Source organism: Bos mutus, chromosome 7 (assembly GCF_027580195.1).
Source record: "Bos mutus isolate GX-2022 chromosome 7, NWIPB_WYAK_1.1, whole genome shotgun sequence".
NCBI lineage: Eukaryota > Metazoa > Chordata > Mammalia > Artiodactyla > Bovidae > Bos > Bos mutus.
Window position 1 is genome coordinate 90,170,536 of NC_091623.1, and position 19,053 is coordinate 90,189,588.

Here is a 19,053-nt window from a genome sequence, read left to right on the forward strand (position 1 = left end):
ATTCCTATTACTCTTATAATTAAAAACTAAAGATATTTATAAAAGAAAAAGCATACAACTGAATAGAACAGTAAGGCCTCAAATGGTCAACTCAGATGTACAAAAGCTGGTAGCTAAAGCCCAATTAATTCCTAAGCCACCCAGCAGGGCAGAGAAAGGGCCTGGGTACCTTAATTCCCCAGGGTACCTACGGGGCATACATGACCTCTTGGGACATTCCAGTCCATGGAGGAAGGGGTGCAAGTGGGAAGGCACAAGTCCAGCTGAGCTAAAGGAGGAAGATGCCCAGGTTGGAAACCTCTTCCTAAAACCTGTTTCCTTCCACCCCAGGGAGAGTATGGAGGATTAATGAGATGGTGTCTGTTGAGCACTTTGAGCTCAGGAGAGAAAGATGTAATATAAATACAAAGTATTATTCATTTTATTCCTTCCCAGCCTCCCATCCTTCCTGTCCCATTTTTAAACCTGTTTGTGTATAAAAAAGCAATAAGGCCTCAGGAAACTGGAACCAGAGGGTTCCAGAGCTCTGAGAAATTACATCTGGGAGGGCAAAGAAGAACCCACATTAGCACACTGGAAGATTATTTCAGCACTCCCACCTCCCAATTCTCCCCCTAAGAGTATTTTTCATGGATTCCTCCTATGAACCCAAACTTGTGCTAGGTACTTTATGTAGATCTCATTTTGGTCTCCCAAACAACTTTAATCCTACATGGGAGGTAACAATGCCATTTTTTTCAAGCAGTGCCCCAGGTCCAGATAGGAACCTCCCTGGGTCCCTTAGGTCCTGATCTTTAACTAGCTGACAGAGGAAAGATTAAGGGATTAAGGTGTTGAAGATGACAATGTAAAGCCCCTCCAAGGATTTTTACATTTTAACAAGAAATAAAAACATGAGATTCAGATGGAAGAATTTCAGATCTTCTGAAGGACCAGTAAGGAAAATTATCTTGGACAAAATCAGTTCAGTTCAGTCAGTGACCCCATGAACCACAGCACGCCAGGCCTCCCTGTCCATCACCAACTCTTGGAGTTTACCCAAACCCATGTCCATTGAGTCGGTGATGCTATCCAACCGATCTCATCCTCTGTTGTCCCCTTCTCCTCCTGCCCTCAATCTTTTCCAGCATCAGGGTCTTTTCAAATGAGTCAGCTTGGACAAGAAGATGTCCTTAAATCATGTTACAAGTAACAAGACGCACTGATAGAATCGTGGTTTAAAACTGAAGCTCTGCTTCAGGTAACCCAAAGTTCAATTCCAAGTTGCTTTTGACTCCAGGAAAAGTTACTTAACTTTTAAACTTCAGTTTCTATATTTGTAAAGAGGAAATAACATCTCACTCATATGTTAGAAGTATTACCCTGTAAACCACTAGCCCTGGCTACACAGTAGCCATTACACCTATTACTCGTAAAGGGAGTCATCCGTAGGGGCAAGTCAGATGAGTCTGTGCTGTGACATCCAGCATGGACTGCACAAAATAGCTTCACTCAGGCACGTCAGGCTTGGGTTGTGGTCACCTGTGCAGCCTTGTCCCTCAAACTCCTCCTACCCTTTCAACTTGAAGTCTGTACAAGTCTGAGCTCAAAAGAAAAACTAGCAACAGAAGAGTAGGTGTGTGTGAGACTGATGAGCAGACAGACTGGCAGGAGGCTCCCTACATTCTGAGGGCATGGACGTCACACTTCCAACAGCTGAGTTTCCTGAGGGCAGGCATAGTGTCAATCTTTTTCACCACTGCATATACCCCTTGCCCAGCCCAAGGCTTAGTTTGTAATCACACAACAAAGGAATGAAAGAAGCGCTTCCTCCTACAGGCAGGTGTATCTTTTGGAGACAAGCCCAAAGAGTTTGCTGACAGCCAGGAACTAGCCCCATACTCCAGAACAAAGACCACCTTGTCCACTAAGTACCTGGAGCCTATATACTCCAGGGCCCAGTCATGCTGGTCAGTCTCTGCCAAAAGTCAGTCTCTAGACCGCAGGGCTAGAAGACCATTAATAATATTTACCTCTGAAGTATGTGGATTAAATGCCTCCAGAAGCCAGGCAGGGACGGATGTAAATGTGCTGTGTGCTCAGTGTAAAAACAACTAGGAGTAGTGGAACTGTGAAAACTGGAGTCCTCCTGCCCTGATCAAGAAACATAGCTGTTACTCAGTTGCCACTGCCATGAAGGCATTCATGGCAGAATAAGAAACAGAAATCCATATTTTTATCTGATATTTCTTACTTTTAGAACACAAGGAGAGTCAAACTAAACATCTCTAAGCTTTACATTACAACTCTTGCTTTAGTGTATCTATTAGCCAGGTTAACTCCTAGCAGGTATAACGGTAATCAACTAACCAAATCCTCAACATCAAGAGAAGCAGAAAGAAAGAGGCAAGTGTAATGGTGATGATGAAAATATGACCCTTCAAAATCCAGGCAAGGCTAGTGTTCATTTCAATGAGTAGAGGCTAAGAAAGCCCTTTTCCCTAGATCTTTAATGAGACTAACAAAGTAGGTTCAAGAAGAAGGATTACAACAAGATATGAACCACTGAGACACATACTTGAAGCCTCGGGAAAGCCCCTTTTTCCAACAATCCTATCACTGCTCAAAATATTTTTTTAAGTTTCCTCTTGGTATCATCTTTGAACCATATTTTAAGCTACACACACACACTCTCTCTCTCTCACAATCTGCTATTATTTTACAGTTCACCTGTTTTTAGTAGAAGTGACATAAATTTGGTGCTCATCTGTCTGATCAACTCACTCTGTTCACCAAATCTGGCTCTCAGTGACTTCAGCAAGCACTGAGGGAGGCTTGGTCACACGAACATACTGCAAGTTAGACAGTCACTTCAAAGGTGGAATTCCAGAAAAGGTTTTCAGGAAAAGCAGCATCATGGAGATGGGGTTGTAAGGAAAACAGCAGCTACCATTTATGAAGCCCCTACCCACAGGCCCGGCACTGGTCTAAGTACCTTCCATGCCACACAACTCATCCAAGTTTCACCTATGAAACACACACTTTTAATTCCACTTTACACACACAGGACCTGTGCAAAACCACAATGCTGAGAGAAGAGCAGAGATTTAAGTCCAGGACTGTCTGAATCCTGACTCACTTCTCTGTTTCTGTTCTTAGTCAAGTGTTCTATCGGTTGTGCCTTGGATGCTAATGGAAGCAAGCAGTGGGGGAATGAGATCACCCCAGCACATTTACCAGCACAGCCCCTGCCCTTTAATGGACAAGGTGAGAAACACAGTCGCAGAGAAAGGGATGACCCTCCCTCTGCTCCAGCAGGGTCCGAAACAAGAGACAAAGACCGAGAGGTGTGGGAGGCCAGCCAGCCCGTGGTCAGCTCTGAAGTAAATCTCATGCTCTGGTGCCCTCTCAGTTGGCTTTTCAGGGCTCCTTTCAATGCTGAATTCTCTCTTCTCTCTGCCATCAATACTGTAAATACCAATTTCCTCTGAAATGGCAAGAAATCCCAGCTAAGGTGTTAACTGACAACAGCTTACCATGATACACTTCCTTACACTTGCAACTGAATAAGAGATTCTTAAAGACCAAAGCCTTCAAGATCCAAGAGAATAAATGAACTCTCAGGGTAGGTGGATTGCTGTTGTGACAGAGACAGACTGAGAGGGTAACATTTTGGGATAGAAGCCTGACTGACAGAGCCATAAATTAAACAATGGAAGCAGCCACCCCATACTAAAAAATAACAGCTGACATTTATTGACCATCCATTAGCCATACAGTGCCAGTCTCAATTCTAGGTGCTTTATATATATAATCACATTTAATCTACACTAAAATTTAAGAGGGAGGTACCTGTTTTACAACCCTGTTTTACACATGAAGAAACAAAGCTCAGAAATGGTTAAACTGCCAAAGTGGGAGGCAAAAGAGAGCTTACTAAGGCTCTGTGCTCCTTTATACTGGGTTCCACTATCCCACTCATCTACCACCTCTTGAAGGTGAGTATACCACACAATACATCCCTTTAGCATTCACACTGCTCCTTAGAAGTGACACCCCAGAGAGGCGCCACAGCAGGCGACAGGAGGGGAGGATGGCTCCAGATCATATCCTGATACACACAGCCAACCTTTGCTGGGTGGCCATAAACCTGTAACAAATGCCCTTGGGGAGAACAATTCCAGGTCACCAGGAGCATTTGTCTGGACTCCAGGCTCTGAACAAAGGATCATGACCACTCCCATCTCCCCCACCCCCCATTTTCACTGTTGTGAAGGTGGCTGGCTGCATAATTTGGATTTTTAAATGCCATCAGGGCAGCAATTTTTATGGTATGAGAGAAAAGATGCTTCAATTCCTACTTGTACTTAGCACATGATGAAAGATTATGACAAATGGATACAGCTTAGGAACAGACATAAGGATAAAAGCAGCTTCTGCTGATGAAAGTCAGTATTAACATTTTTCTGAGACTAGGCTCAATAGAGCTAATATAAATGGGCCAGAATAATTATGGCTCTGAAAGCTCATCTATTTGGTTGAACTATTATCCAAAAGGGACTTACTAGCACACAGTCCTTAAGTAAATTCATCAGCACGCTTTTGTTAATTGTGCATCTGCTAAAGCTCACGACGGGGAGTACCCAGATCCTCAAGAGCTGCAGGCTAAAGGGGACACAGCCCTAATCCCTCAGAAAACTTGGGTGCTTTTCTGGGCCAGCTATGTCAGAGCCAGCCCCAACCTCATTCTGTGGCCAGTCGCACCCTCTGGGGCCAATGGGATTCCAGTCTTACTGTCCTTGAAGAGGAGACCAGAAAAATGACAGCAACAAGATCTTAGTCAAAGAACATTAAAAGCTCAAAAGGATTCGTGACTCCTAACTGTACATTCTTTCCCGCTCCACAAAGTAGGGAGAAAGGCAGAGAGAAAACAAATGACTTCAGAGGGAAGGTGGAAGTTTGCCATGAGCCAGAGGTGAACCTTAGCTGAGCTGAATTGCTATTAAATTCATCACAATTGTCATCTGCACTTCAAGGCCCTCCAGTTCCAAAGCCTCCAGCACTTTAACCAACATTTAAGTAGGACCCCTGGGGTTGGGGAAGGTGGCCAGGGGAGGGTAAAACTGTCAGAGTTGACAGTCAGGGCATCTCAAGGAAGAGGAAAGAGAGGGCACTGGGAGCTGGTCAAGGGCAGGCTGTTGCTGGGGCAGGCCAGGGAAATGGGGCCAGGACACCCTGCAGCCAGACCAAGCTCAGGGCCTTCTCAGGCATTCTGCCCCTGCCTTTGTCAATGACAGAAACCCTCAGTAATGAGGTCTGGGTTAATGAAATGGAGACTATAAAGAACATGCAACAAAAGGCAGAGGGAAAGAGGACACAGAAATGGAAGAGGAGAGTAGAGAAGTAGTAGTCTTGGTGCTCACCACACAAGTAACCCAGTCCTTGGGGAAAATTCTGACCCTCTCAGCTCTGCTACAAACTAGCTTTATAATGTTGGCCAAGTTACTTAGCATCTGTTAGTTCTCCTCCTTCTCAAAATGAGGATAATAACTTCAGTTGTCTATTTAACATTTGATGGGATTAAGTAAGAATACATATAAAAGCACACAATACAATGCTTGGTTGGATCATAGAAAAAGCAAGAGAATCCCAGAAAAACATCTACTTCTGCTTCACTGACTACGCTAAAGCCTCTGACTGTGTGGATCACAACAAACTTGTGGAAAATTCTGAAAGAGATGGGAATACCAGACCACCTTACCTGCCTCCTGAGAAATCTGTATGCAGGTCAAGAAGCAACAGAACCGGACATGGAACAAACTGGTTCCAAATCAGGAAAGGAGTACGTCAAGGCTGTATATTGTCACCCTGCTTATTTAACTTATATGCAGAGTACATCATGAGAAATGCCGGGCATGAAGCAGAAGCTGGAATCAAGACTGCCGGGAAAAATATCAATAACCTCAGATACAAAGATGACACCACCCTTATGGCAGAACTCTTGATGAAAGTAAGAGAGTGAAAAAGCTGGCTTAAAATTCCAACATTCAAAAAACAAAAATAATGATATCCAGCCCCAACACTTCATGGCAAATAGATGGAGAAACAATGGAAACAGTAACAGAGCTTTTTTTTCTTGGGCTCCAAAATCACTGCAGATGGTCACTGCAGCCATTAAATTAAAAGACACTTGCTCCTTGGAAGAAAAGCTATGACAAACCTAGACAGCATATTAAAAAGGAGAGACATTACTTTACCAACAAAGGTTTGTATAGTCAAAGATTTTTTCAGTAGACATGTACAGATGTGCAAGCTGGACCATAAAGAAGCCTGAGTGCTGAAGAAATGATGCTTTTGAATTGTCATGTTGGAGAAGACTCTTGAGAGTCCCATGGACTGCAAGGAGATCAAACCAGTCAATCCTAAAGGAAACAAGTCCTGAATATTCACTGGAAGCACTGATGCTGAAGCTCCAATACTTTGGCCACCTGATGCGAAGAACTGACTCATTGGAAAGGACCCTGAGGCTGGGGAAGATTGAAGCAGGAGGAGAAGGGAACACAGAGGATGAGATGGTTGGATGGCATCACCAACTAATGGACATGAGTTTGAGCAAGCTCCAGGAGTTGGTGATGGACAGGGAAGCCTGGCGTGCTGCAGTCCATGGGGTTGCAAAGAGTTGGACATGACTGAATGACTGACTATGCTTGGTACATGATAAGCTTATTATTATCATCATCATTGTTATTACATCATTATCATCACCACCATCTTTTCCCCAAAGAGAAAATGTGCCGTAAGCTTTAAACAGAGGCCAGAGGACTAAGGGATAGGGGAAGAAGTGCACACATTCCGTGACCCAGCACTGGTCACATTCCTATAAGAAACTCTCATGGCAGATTCATGTCAATGTATGGCAAAACCAATACAATATTGTAAAATAAAAAAATAAATAAAAGAAAGAAAGAAACTCCCACAGCAGCCCTGGTGGCATGGAGACTTTCTTGGATCCCAAAGATCCCTCTACTTGTGTGAAAATACTTACCGAGTTCTTATGACAGAGGCAGAAGTTGAAGCAGGAGACCATCAGCATGCTGAGCAGTACGCACAGAGGAGCCATCCTAAAAAGGAGCAGGCCCTGGTGAGGCATAGTTAGAGGCCTGAGGAATGTAAACACAGAAGATAGAAGGTCAATATGAAGCTGGTGCCTGACACCCCTCCCCGCCTGCCCCAACACAGTGATTCCCATGATCTCACTTTTTTCACAGATGTCAAACATTTCAGATGATGACAGACATTTCTGGAATACAGGTATCACAGGTCTCCTACCCCAGATGTAGAACAACCTAAAGTAACCCTCCATTCCCCCATATGAGGAGATATGCCTTGGCTGAAACTGTCAACCTAAAGTAGCCTCCATTCCCCCATATGAGGAGAGAGGCCTTGGCTGAAACTGTAGTCATCCAGGACCTTTGCACGAGCTATTCAGGTTGATGCAAAAGTAACTGCAGTTTCAGATCGTGAATTTTAAATCATTATAAGTAGGCTCAAACATATCTTTATTAATCAAAATAGGTACCATTACAATCAACATATTTTTGCCAATGAGAAATAAGCTGGTTTATTCCTGCAGTGTAAAAATCCATGCTTTGAGATTCGACAAACTTGTATTTTCTGCCTTCTGCTGGTTGTGGAAGCGTTTTCCCTGCAAAAAGTTGTCGATATGCTTAAAACAGGAGTTCGATGGCAAGAGGTCAGGTGAATATGGAGGATGAGGCAAAACTTCATACTCCAATTCATTCAACTTTTGAAGCATTGGCTGTGTGACGTGCAATCAGGCACTGTCACGGAGAAGAACTGGACCCTTTCTGTTGACTAATGCCATCTGTAAGCATTGCAGTTTTCGGTGCATCTCATAGAATTGCTGAGCATACTTCTCAGATGTAACGGTTTCACCAGGATTCAGAAAGCTGTAGTGGATCAGATGGCAGCAGACCACCAAACAGTAACCAGGTCCTTTTTGTGGTGCAAGTTTGGCTTTGGGAAGTGCTTTGGAGCTTCTTCTCAGTTCAACTACTGAGCTGACTGTTGTATAAAATCCACTTTTTGTCACAAGTCACAATCCGATTGAGAAATGGTGCATTGTTGCACAGAATAACAGAAGACGACACTTCAAAACGATGATTTCTTTTATTTTCAGTCAGTTCATGAGGCACCCACTTATCAAGCTTTTTCACCTCTCCAATTTGCTTCAAATGTGAAATGACCGTAGAATGGTCAACGCTGAGTTCTTCAGCAACTTCTCATGTCAGTTTTAAGAGGATCAGCACTGATGATTGCTCTCAGTTGGTCACTGTCAACTTTTCAATGGTCATCCACTAAGCTCTTCATCTTCAAGGTTCTAGTCTCCTTTGCAAAACTTCTTGAACCACCACTGCACTGTACGTTCATTAGCAGTTCCTGGGTCAAACGCATTAACGTTGAGTTGTCTCTGCTGCTTTACGATTCATTTTCAACTCGAATAAGAAAAACACTCGAATTTACTTTTTGTCTAATATCATTTCCATAGTCCAAATTAAATATAAACAGCATGAATAAGTCATTAGTAAAAAGTATAAAGAAATGTGCATTAAAATGATGTATAAAATAACCATATTAAGAAAGTATTCCAATATCAAATGGCAGATTTCAACAATGCAAAAACTCAATTACGTTTGTTCCAACCTAATATAATAGCCCTGTCCCTTCCTTCTTCATTATCCAGGTTGTTATTAGGTTGCACAGGGTGGTATTGGCTATGGTGAGGAAAGAAGGAAACTAACCAAATGATCTGTGTGTGAACAGACACGGGCCCAAGTTCACATGAACCTTTATAACCATTCACTTTTTAAAAAAATTTTGTGTTTATCTGACTGCCTGGTCTTAGTTGCAGCATGCAGGATATTAGATCTTCAATACGGCATGTGGGATCCAGTTCCCTGACCAGGGATCAAACCCTAACCCCTCCATTGGAAGTGCGGAGTCTTAGGCACTGGACCACCAGGGAAGTCCCTAAATAGTTACAGGTTACATAGTCCCTAAATGGTTATAGTCCCTAATGGTTAACCATTCACTTCTTAACCATATCTACTGCTATACCTGAAGGCAGATACCATTAGCATCCCCTAAAACAGCAAAATTCAATATTCCCAAGTCATAAAGCCTTTTACTTCACTTTTCAGACAATCAAACAAACCAAAGTGCAGGCCCTCATGGCTGTTAAACTTTAAATGATACAAGGATAAAAGGATATCCCATGTTCACAGATCGGCGGCTTAATATCACTAAGATGACAGTACTACCCAGAGCAATATTCAGATTCAATGCAATCCCTATCAAAATCCTGATGGTGAGGAGTTTGCTCACAGTCCAGTGGTTAGGACTTGGCACTTTCACTGTTCAATCCTTGGTTGGGGATTTTAAGATCCTATTAGCATAATGTATGCTCCCCCCAACCTCCACCAAAAAAAAAAATTCCAATACTGAAAAACAAGAACAAAGTTGGAGGACTCACATTTCCTGATTTCAAAACTTACTACAAAGCTACAGTAATTAAAACACTGTGGGAAAAAACAAAAAAACACTGTTGTATAGGTGTAAGGACAGATATACAGACCAATGGAACAGAACTGAGAGTCCAGAAATAATTACATATGCAATAAGTTGATTTTCAACAACATTATCTAGACAATTCAATGGGGAAGGGACAGTCTCTCCAACAAACTGTCCTGGAACAACTGGATATCCACATGCAAAAGAATGAAGTGGACTCTTCCCTTATATACAAAAATTAACTCAAAATGTATTAAGAGAGAAAATTCTTAGGAAAACGTAGGGAAAATCTTCGTAACCTCAGATTTGGCAATAGTTTCTTAAATATAGTAACCAAAGCACAGATGATAAACGGAAAAACAAACAGAACTCTTTCAAAATTAAAAGTTTTAATTTTGTGCCTCAAATGACATTATAAGGAAAGTGAAAAGACAACTCAAAAAATTAGAAAAATATTTGTAAGTCTTCTATCTTATAATGATGTAGTATCCAGAATATATAAATAACACCTATAACTCAACAACAAAAATTTAAATGGGCAAAAAACTTGAATAGACATTTCTCCAAAGAAGATATACACAAGCCAATAGGGACATGAAAGGATTCTCATCATTAATCACTAAGGAAATACAAATCAAAGCCACAATGAAACACTGTACCATTTTATATCCACCATTATGGCTAAAGTTTATTTAAAAAAGAGAGAGAGACAGCAACAAATGTTAATGAGGATGTGGAGAAACTAAAACCCTAGTACAATGCCGGTGGGAATGTGAAATGGTACAGCTGCTGTGGCACAGTTTGGCAATTCCTCAAAAAGATAAATATAGATCTACTATATATGTGATCCAGCAATTCCACCCCAAGTACATACTCCACCTAAAAGTTCCGAAAACATTGACTCAAACAGGTACCTCCATATGAATGTTGATAATATCACTACTGACAACAGCGAAATAAGTAGAAATAACTTAGGTATTCAACAGATTTTTTTTCAAACGTGGTACATACAATGGAACATTATTCAGTCATAAAAAATGAAATTCTGATACATGCTTCAACATGAATAAACCTTAAAAATATTAGGCTAAATTAAATGAACTAGATACAAAAGAATAGATATTGTATGGTTCTACTTAAGTGAAATATCAAGAATAGGCAAATTGGAGTAGTGAAAAAATTTTGGTCAGTAAACTAGAGAGGAAGTCAAAAGAACTTAACCCAAACAGGCAAATTACCCCAGAAAGAAAGGCAGAGAGAAAAAATAATAATAATAAACTTAAAAAAAAAAAAAACCTTAGAGGGCTTCCCTGGTGATTCAGTGGCTAAGACTCCACACTCCCAATGCAGGGAGCCCAGGTTCAATCCCTTGTCAGGCAGCTCGATCCCCACATGCCACAGCTAACAGTTCATAAGCCACAACTAAAGAGCCTGTATGCTGCAAGTAAACGATCTCTCATGCTGCAACTAGAACCTGGGGCAGCCAAATAAATAAATTTGGGGGGAAAAAAAACCTTAGAAAACTTCAGAACCTGTCAATATCAGTCCAAGACCCTTATAAAAGGTTTGCATGTTGATCATTCAGCCCCAATACACCTCATTAGGCAGTTTACTCAATAAAGTCCTAACTGAATTAATTATAGGGGAAACACCTCGAGAGAGTATGGTATTTTACCTTTTCTCTTTCCTATTCCTGCCACACTCCATGTTCCACCTCAATAAACTGGCCCTGTGACAAGTCTACAGTGGGGCCCAAGGCTCTGCCTAAACCCACTATCAGAAGTTATTACCCTGTGCCCATCCCACATCTTCTCAGGGGCAGACAGAAACTTTCCCTAAGGACATCTGGAGCCATGAAGGAAAACAGCCCTGCTGGACTGACACTGTGCTAAAAAAGCACAGCCAAATGGGAAAGCAAAGGCTTAGGAGCTAAAAATAGCTGCTAAACTCACCCAGCAGCAAAAGCGTTTGCTTTCTGCCAGTTTCTCCCCTCTTTTTTTGTAGACAAAATGGAATGGCTGAATGCCACATGAGCTTTCCCCAGCAACCTGGCTCCCTAGGGCACCAATCACACTGAAAGACACGGAGTGAGTTTACAGCACGGCACTGGTTCTGGACAGGTGCCTGGCCATGCCTAGGTGTGCAGGGGAGTGGGGTGCAAGGCTCAGTGAGGTTGAACAATGGGCAGAGGCAATCAAGAATGAGAAGTCTAGAAAGGTCCAGGGAAGATGGGTCTCAAGGGGACACGGTCCTGAAGCTTCCTATAATGTCCCATACCTTTTTTATTTCTACATCCTTGGCTGTGGAGAAAAGAGGAATAAAAAATGGAAGCAGTGGGCTCACAGCACTAGCAGGACAACATACATTAAGACAGAAAAGGTTTATCCCAAAAGACTTCCCTTCCCCTACATAAGACGATTCATGTGTATATGCATATACACACAGAGAATTACAAGCTCCCTTCTTACAGCCAGGGTTACACACTTGGAACTGACGCCAGGGAAAAATGAGGAGGAAGAGATAAATGAGAATGAAACCAAGGGCAAAAAAGACAAATGAGCAGGAAGAGGCCCAGAAGGGACTGAGAAAGAAGAGGTTGCGGCAGCTGATGTACAAACACCAGCTTCCCCACCTCCTGGAGTGGGACTGGGGGGCGGGGGGGTACAAGAGAAATGGCAGCTCCCACAGGGCTCACTACCACCTCCACACACACTAACATCTCAGAAGCATTTTCTGCCAATACCAAGGATAAGAGATCGATTTCCAAATGGATCCCTCATCTCTCCCACAATAATTCCATGTGGACTGCACAACTGACCTATTCATTGCCTCCATATATTTTTCCATGAATCGGAGGGAGAGAGAACACGGTGGTGCCGGGGGTGGGGGGTGGTATGCCTGGGAAGGCCTAGGAGCAGTGAGGCTGGGAGAAAGGGGTAAGACAGTTTCCCAGGCTTTGCAAGGGCACCCAGAAACAACTGCAAACTCCACAGCATGCAGACATGGGTAATGGTATCTTCTGTCCTCTTTAAGGCCTGGCCTCCAACTGCATCCACCTGGCCTTTGTCCGTATTTAAGAAGTGGCAACTAGAGAGCAAGTAGGCAAGTTTTCCCTGGGCTTTACACGGAGGCTGGGAGAAAGGAAAGGAGAAGTAGCCCACAGTTTGGTTCCACCATCACAAGCAGGAACCTAGGCAGTGGCAGCAGCAAAAGAAAACCTCAGGCCATGATATAACTAAAGCCAAAGTCACAGAATCCCATTGAGGCACAGTGTGGCATAACGGGCCTGAGGTTAGTACCCTTCCCAAATCACTTGCCACCCACTAACCCTGGGTTCACCTCATCACCTGCTCCTGTACACCCTGCATAACAAACCTTCCCATCATCCCTGGCTCTCAAAAGACAGCACTACATCTTTATATTTAAGGCCTTCTTCTGACTTACAATACCATCAATTCAGTCCAAGAAAGAGGGAAGTATTTCAGTGTTCCACCAGTAACTCTTTCCTTAAGTATCCTTGGGCTTTGGGACAAAAGAGATAATAGGGTACTTAAGATGCCCATTTTTCTATCAAAACTGACCATTTGTAGTCTGTACTTCTACTTAAATAGAGGTTGGATGCTCTCAGCAATCTGTATTGCCAACTTACTGCTGCCCGGAGTAGCTGCTGAGGGCATAGGTGGGAGGAGGCCCTTGGACTCAATAGCCCACGACTCCCTGGTGCTTCACGTTCTCTTCTCAATTCATACAGGACTGGGGAGGGGACTGGGCCCTACATAAACATGACATCTTCCCATAACTTTTACCTTCTCTCAAGGAAGGAAAACAAAAGAATGCCATGATGGATGGCAGGAAGCCAAGAGAAGAAGGAGTGAAACTGTTGGACCTCTGAAAACTTCTGACGTGGCTGGTAGGCCCCATGGACGCTGGCTGCTCTCCAGTTGCAGGGCCAAAGCACAGGGAGAAATGGTAAACATCACAAGTGTTCTTGGCAGGGAGCACTACCTCAGCAGCCTGCCTGGTAACGCTAGGAACTCCATATTATAAAATGCCCAGGTTTTTAATCTATAGCGTATTGTCCACGTATTTGTTTCCCCAAATCGTCTGGAAAAAGTGAAAGGGCAAGAATTTATACTTCCATCTTACTAGAAGAAAATTAAAGCAAAGGGATTTAAAACATTAGGTTGAAAGTATAAGTACATGAATTTAGAGTCAGACACATGTAAAGCCAAGTCTTGGCTCTGCCAATTTCTAACTATGTGATCCTTGACACACTTCACTAGGCCTCAGTTTCTTTGCCTATAAAATGGGCATAGTAAAAGCTCCTACTTCAAACGATATTAGGGAGGAATAAACTAAACAATGCATGGAAAGTACATGGTACAGCACCTGGCACTTAGTTATCACACCATCATTAGACTGGGGATGAGAACTTGCCCCTGGACCCACAGGCAGCCAGAGCCAGGTCAGGCACCCTAGAAACACTCTCCAGAGCTCCTGCCTCCTGCTGGATCGACATACCCTCTAACTGACCCTACATCTCAAAATTTAGGACCAAGGCCTTTTGTTGGGTATCTACTCTCAGGAGGTAAAGGAAACAGATGTTCAAAGGACGAGCCCTACAGCTAAAAATGGTGAGACTCAAGCCAATTTTCTGCTGAGCGCTGAGGCAGACCTAGCCCACTGAGTGCTTTTCCCAGCATATTACTGCCCAGAGAGCCAGGCCACCATCATGTAGAACTTGCATTTGCAGGAACAGCTATAAAACAGTCTTCTGCTTTACAAACTGAAAGAGGAGGAACTCTTCCCACAAACACATTCATTACTATTTGTGTGCTACACAAACTCATACATGCACAAACACACACAATCACCTCTCCACAGAAGCTCACCACCTAATTTAGGAAAACAAATATGAAGCTGAAAAAACAATGCAGAGAGAACACTGAAAGGAGAGCCCTGACAAGGGAGAACAACGTGCAAAGGCTTAGGAAAAGAAATGGATTTTCCAAGGATAATTTGAAGGACAAGAGAAGTAAGTTTGAAGAGGTCAGGCAAACAGGCTTTTCCCCTAAGACATAAATAAAGCAGAAAGTCAGGAGGTAGACAGCAATTAAATGAAAAGAGCTTTTGAACTGCAAAAGAAATGCGGCTTCTAACCCCAGTCTAAACCGTAACTGGTAGCAAGCTGGACTTGGAACATCCTTAAGCCACTGACCATTTGTGTAATGGCAACAGTGTGTGCCCCAAATACTGAAGTCATGCCTAAGGCCAAGCAAATGGGGACTGCTCTCAATAAAATCCAAGGCACCCTAAAAGGAAAGCGACTAGATGAAGCTACTGGAGGGTAAAAAGTTCACAATGGACCTAAGCCTCTGCCTGACCAGAGAAGAGTTACAAGGCCAAAATCCACTTGTAAAGCCTGCAATGGAGAGATCTAGTGAAGCCTTTCCAGCAGCAACACAGAAATAGGTGTTGGCCCTGCCAGAGAGCACATGGAGCCAAGAAGGCCCAGGCCCAGCTCCACAGGTCCAGCTGGGACTACAGCTCTGGAAAGAAGACAACATGGGATGGGATGAAATAGGAAGGGGCATTCCTAACCCCTTCTCAATACTCTGTACTCCAAAACGAGGGGGACATGACCAAGCCCATCCCTACCCTATCTGAAGAGAACAGATCTTCAAGAAGGTAGCTAAGTTGCTGCTGCTGCTGCCTGCTGCCAAGTCGCTTCAGTCGTGTCCGACTCTGTGCGACCCCATGGACTGCAGCCTACCAGGCTTCTCCGTCCCTGGGATTCTCCAGGCAAGAACACTGGAGTGGGTACTACATATAAAATAGATAACCAACAAGTACCTACCATACAGTACAGGGAAACATACTCAGTATCTTGTGTGTGCTAAGTCACTTCAGTCATGTCTGACTCTGTGCAATCCTATGGACTATAGCCCGCCAGGCTCCTCTGTTCATGGAGATTCTCCAGGCAAGAATACTGGAGTGGGTTGCCAGGCCCTTCTCCAGGGGATCTTCCCAAAACAGGGATCAAACCTGGGTATCCTACACTCCTGCAGGCAGATTCTTTACCATCTGAGCCACTAGGGAAGGCCTCAATATCTTGAAACAATCTGTAATGAAAAGGAATCTGAAAATGGATAGATAGATACGTATAACTGAATCACTTTGCTGTATATGTGAAATTAAAGCAACATTGTAAATCAACAGTATTTCAACTGAAAAAGATTTTCTAAGGTAGCTAAGCATATTAGCAAAACACCGCAATCCCATAGACAAAAGATAGTGGCTCCATCAAAAGAAATCAAGTGACAAGTAGAGTGACTGAATAAAATGGAGCCCAGCCCGGCCCTCTCCAGACCTATCCTATTCAGCCCCAGCCTTCAAAGAATCTAATACTAGAAGAAAGCTTAAGGAGAAGGAAATGGCAACCCACTCCAGTAATCTTGCCTGGAAAACACCATGGACAGAGGAGCCTGGCAGGTTACAGTCCGTGGGATCACAAGAGTCAGACACGACTTAGCGCCTAAACCATCCACCACTACAAAGTGAATATATGCCTAAAGATAATGTGTGAAAAGGATATTTGCCATATACTAGCTAGTTTTTTGGTGGGAGGGTGGGAGTCAAGGAAGACTTGGGATTATTTTTCATCAACTTCCATTTTATACTTATTTATAATGGCCATTATTTTTACTAATACTGTAAAACTATGAAAATGAATAAAATACTAAAAGTTTCATATAAAAAAAAAAAGAAAGCTTAAGACTCAGTCTTCATTTGACCTGCTAACAATCGATATCTACACACAGAATAACCAGAGTTCAATGCCTTTAGGCATGGGCTTGTCGTTGCATCCAGGAAGGCTCTGGCAACTTCATGCCTGTTGAAGACAAAGAGGTAGATAGGACTAGAGCAAGAAAAGAATTTTGGTGGCATCATCCAGAAGTGACGATCAAAGCAATAAGAAGAGTCCTTCTATTAGGGAGAAAACTTACAGAGAAAGGAATAATGGGCCAAGAAGAGTTTTCCAGTCATGACTGGAGGTTAGGAAAAGAAAGAAGAACAATCCAGGGGACAAGATGAAAAACATTAAGAATAGTGCAGAATTATACAGATCAAAAGAGGAGAGAATCCTGAGAAAATCAAGTTGTGGGCAACAAAGTCAAGAGGTCAGTCAGAATAAGGATGAGAAAAGCCACTGGATTTGGCAATGAGACAGCCAGAGGGCCCTTCTAAAAAAGAACTAGACGTACAAGGGTAGTACATTTGGAAACAGTGAGTAGGTCCAGTGATGTTTGGAGATTTGGGGCCACTTCTCTAAATCCAGTTTTTTCAACATTTTTCCTAGAGTCACAATGATAACAGAGAAAATACTAGCCCCAGTGGTCCTATAGAGAGATTCTCTGATGCTATACAACAGGTTCCCATGATGGTGTAGAGCTTCCCCAAAACACACACATCCTCAGGATAGTGATGAGCACAGTCACATCAGTGGAGAAAGGAGGAAGGGAGACAAATTCTTCAAGAACAAACTCCCATCAGACACAACTCCACCTTCTCTGAGCTCTCAGATCACTCAGAAGCCTTAGTCCTTACACTCTGTAGAGCTGTAATAATCCTAATTACAGCACTTGGATTGAAGGATAAAGAGAAATACCCCAGTGACACCCAATCCTCCAGTATTCAAATGCAGTATTTGGGCAGCCCAGAGGAAAATAAATTCTAATTATACCCAGTATTTATAAAGTACTTTCTATGTTCCAAGCAAAGTTCTAAGCTCATTTATTCTTCACCACAACCCTATGATGGGGCTCTAATATGATTTTGCCCATGATGGGACTAAAATTCAGAGAGGTTAAGCAATTTGCCCAAGTGTACACAGCCAGAGAGTAGTAGAGTCATGATTCAAAGCCAGTTTGGCCCCAGAACCCATGCTCTTTTCAGACCATGCTGCTTTTCCAGTGGTAGATGAAATCAGCCTTTCATTTGTTTTGCAACAGTATGAATACAAAAGCACACATTTTGTGTCAGAAGAGAAATTTTTTTTTTAATGAGCCTACTGTGGAGAGACCACTTCTACCAAGTCTGTACTTCTGCACATCATACACACATACACACACACACACATTTTAATTAATGAATGCCCTTGGCATAGTACAGCCCACAGGAGAGGCACAGACACTCAAGAAGAAGAAAGTCTTTGACTCAGACTGCAACCAGTTCACTGTCACCCTGTATGACTTGACCTCATGACCTCCCATAACTTGGGCTCCCCAGCTGTCCAAGAAGCAAAAACACCCTTGCTCTCCCTTACAGTCCAGCACTAAGCACTCCCCTCATACACACTCAACTGTCTGGGAAGAACTCAGCAGAGGTAAGGAGAGACCTCTACTGCGTAAAAGATGGCCCACATGATATTCAAACTCACTTATCACTAGTCTTTGATCCTACTTCCACACATGGCATACATAGGACAGAATTACTTCTATACAGCAGATGAAGAAAAGAGAGACCAAAAAGGTGAGTGGGGCTTGCCTAAGCACACCAGCAAGCAACAAGGCAAAGTAGAGATACCCCGGCCAGGGTGAGTGTACTTTCTACTAGGCCCTAACCTGCAAGTTTCTATCTAGCAGGCTGTGGGCAAGGAGATCTACTCCTTATACTTGCTCCCTGACCCGCTGTGAGATCCTAGGAATGATCAACCTGTTTCTGATGACAGCAGCCAAGGTTACCAGAAGCTCTACTCAACTCCATCTTCACTCTGATGTAATGAAAAGAATGTGGGCTCTGGATTTCCACTCAGGTCTCCCCAATTAGTTGTGGGACTTTGGACTAGCTGCTTAACCTCTCTCTCCAAGTTTCAATTCCTGCTTCTAAAAAGGAACTTAACAGTAACTATTCTGTATGATGGCTATTAGCATTAAATGAGATGATGTGATGATAGGAAGCATACAGCACAATGCTTGACACAAACGAAGAGCCTGAGAAGCTTGTAGCTTTCACTAACCACTACTGTTAGAGAAAAGGGCAGGATAAACAAAAACTGTGAGACTGCACCCCCATACAGAAATGTATTCTGACAACAAGTCTCTCCTTAGAACCAACTTCCCTGAGCTGCAAATCTTCCTACACACCTGGACTACACTCTAGCAGCTACAGAGGTATTTCCATTGAAAGCTTCAAGCAATATTGGCTGGCTCTGCATCAGTGCCCACTGAAGAGTTGACTAAGAACAGCCACTTCAGAGCCCAGCTTCCTGGTGACTCGGCCTGTCTTCCTGCTGCTGCTCTCCTACTTCTAAGGGAAAAGAGGGACGGCAGGAGCAACATGGGCAAATTCAGTAGACAGACTGCTTAGACCACGCTAGCCAGGGTCAGCTGCTAGCCAGGGAGTAAGGGCCACCTCCTTCCCTCTCCTTTTAAACTAGTATCTGCTAACAGTAAGCCTGATGGGCTTTCTTTATAGCCTGCT

The 19,053-nt window shown here is 43.2% G+C and overlaps 1 protein-coding gene across 5 annotated transcripts in view; it reads right to left on the bottom strand.

The window, feature by feature from the left end:
- SIL1 (SIL1 nucleotide exchange factor) overlaps positions 1–19,053 on the bottom strand; it is a 249,871-nt gene that overhangs the window by 178,964 nt on the left and 51,854 nt on the right. For all 5 annotated transcript variants that reach the window (XM_070374420.1, XM_070374418.1, XM_005900164.2 and 2 more), the window contains exon 2: positions 7,025–7,139. In XM_070374420.1, the coding sequence (XP_070230521.1) occupies positions 7,025–7,129 (105 nt within the window). In that variant the 5' untranslated portion in view covers positions 7,130–7,139. The remainder of the gene's footprint in view (positions 1–7,024; positions 7,140–19,053) is intronic.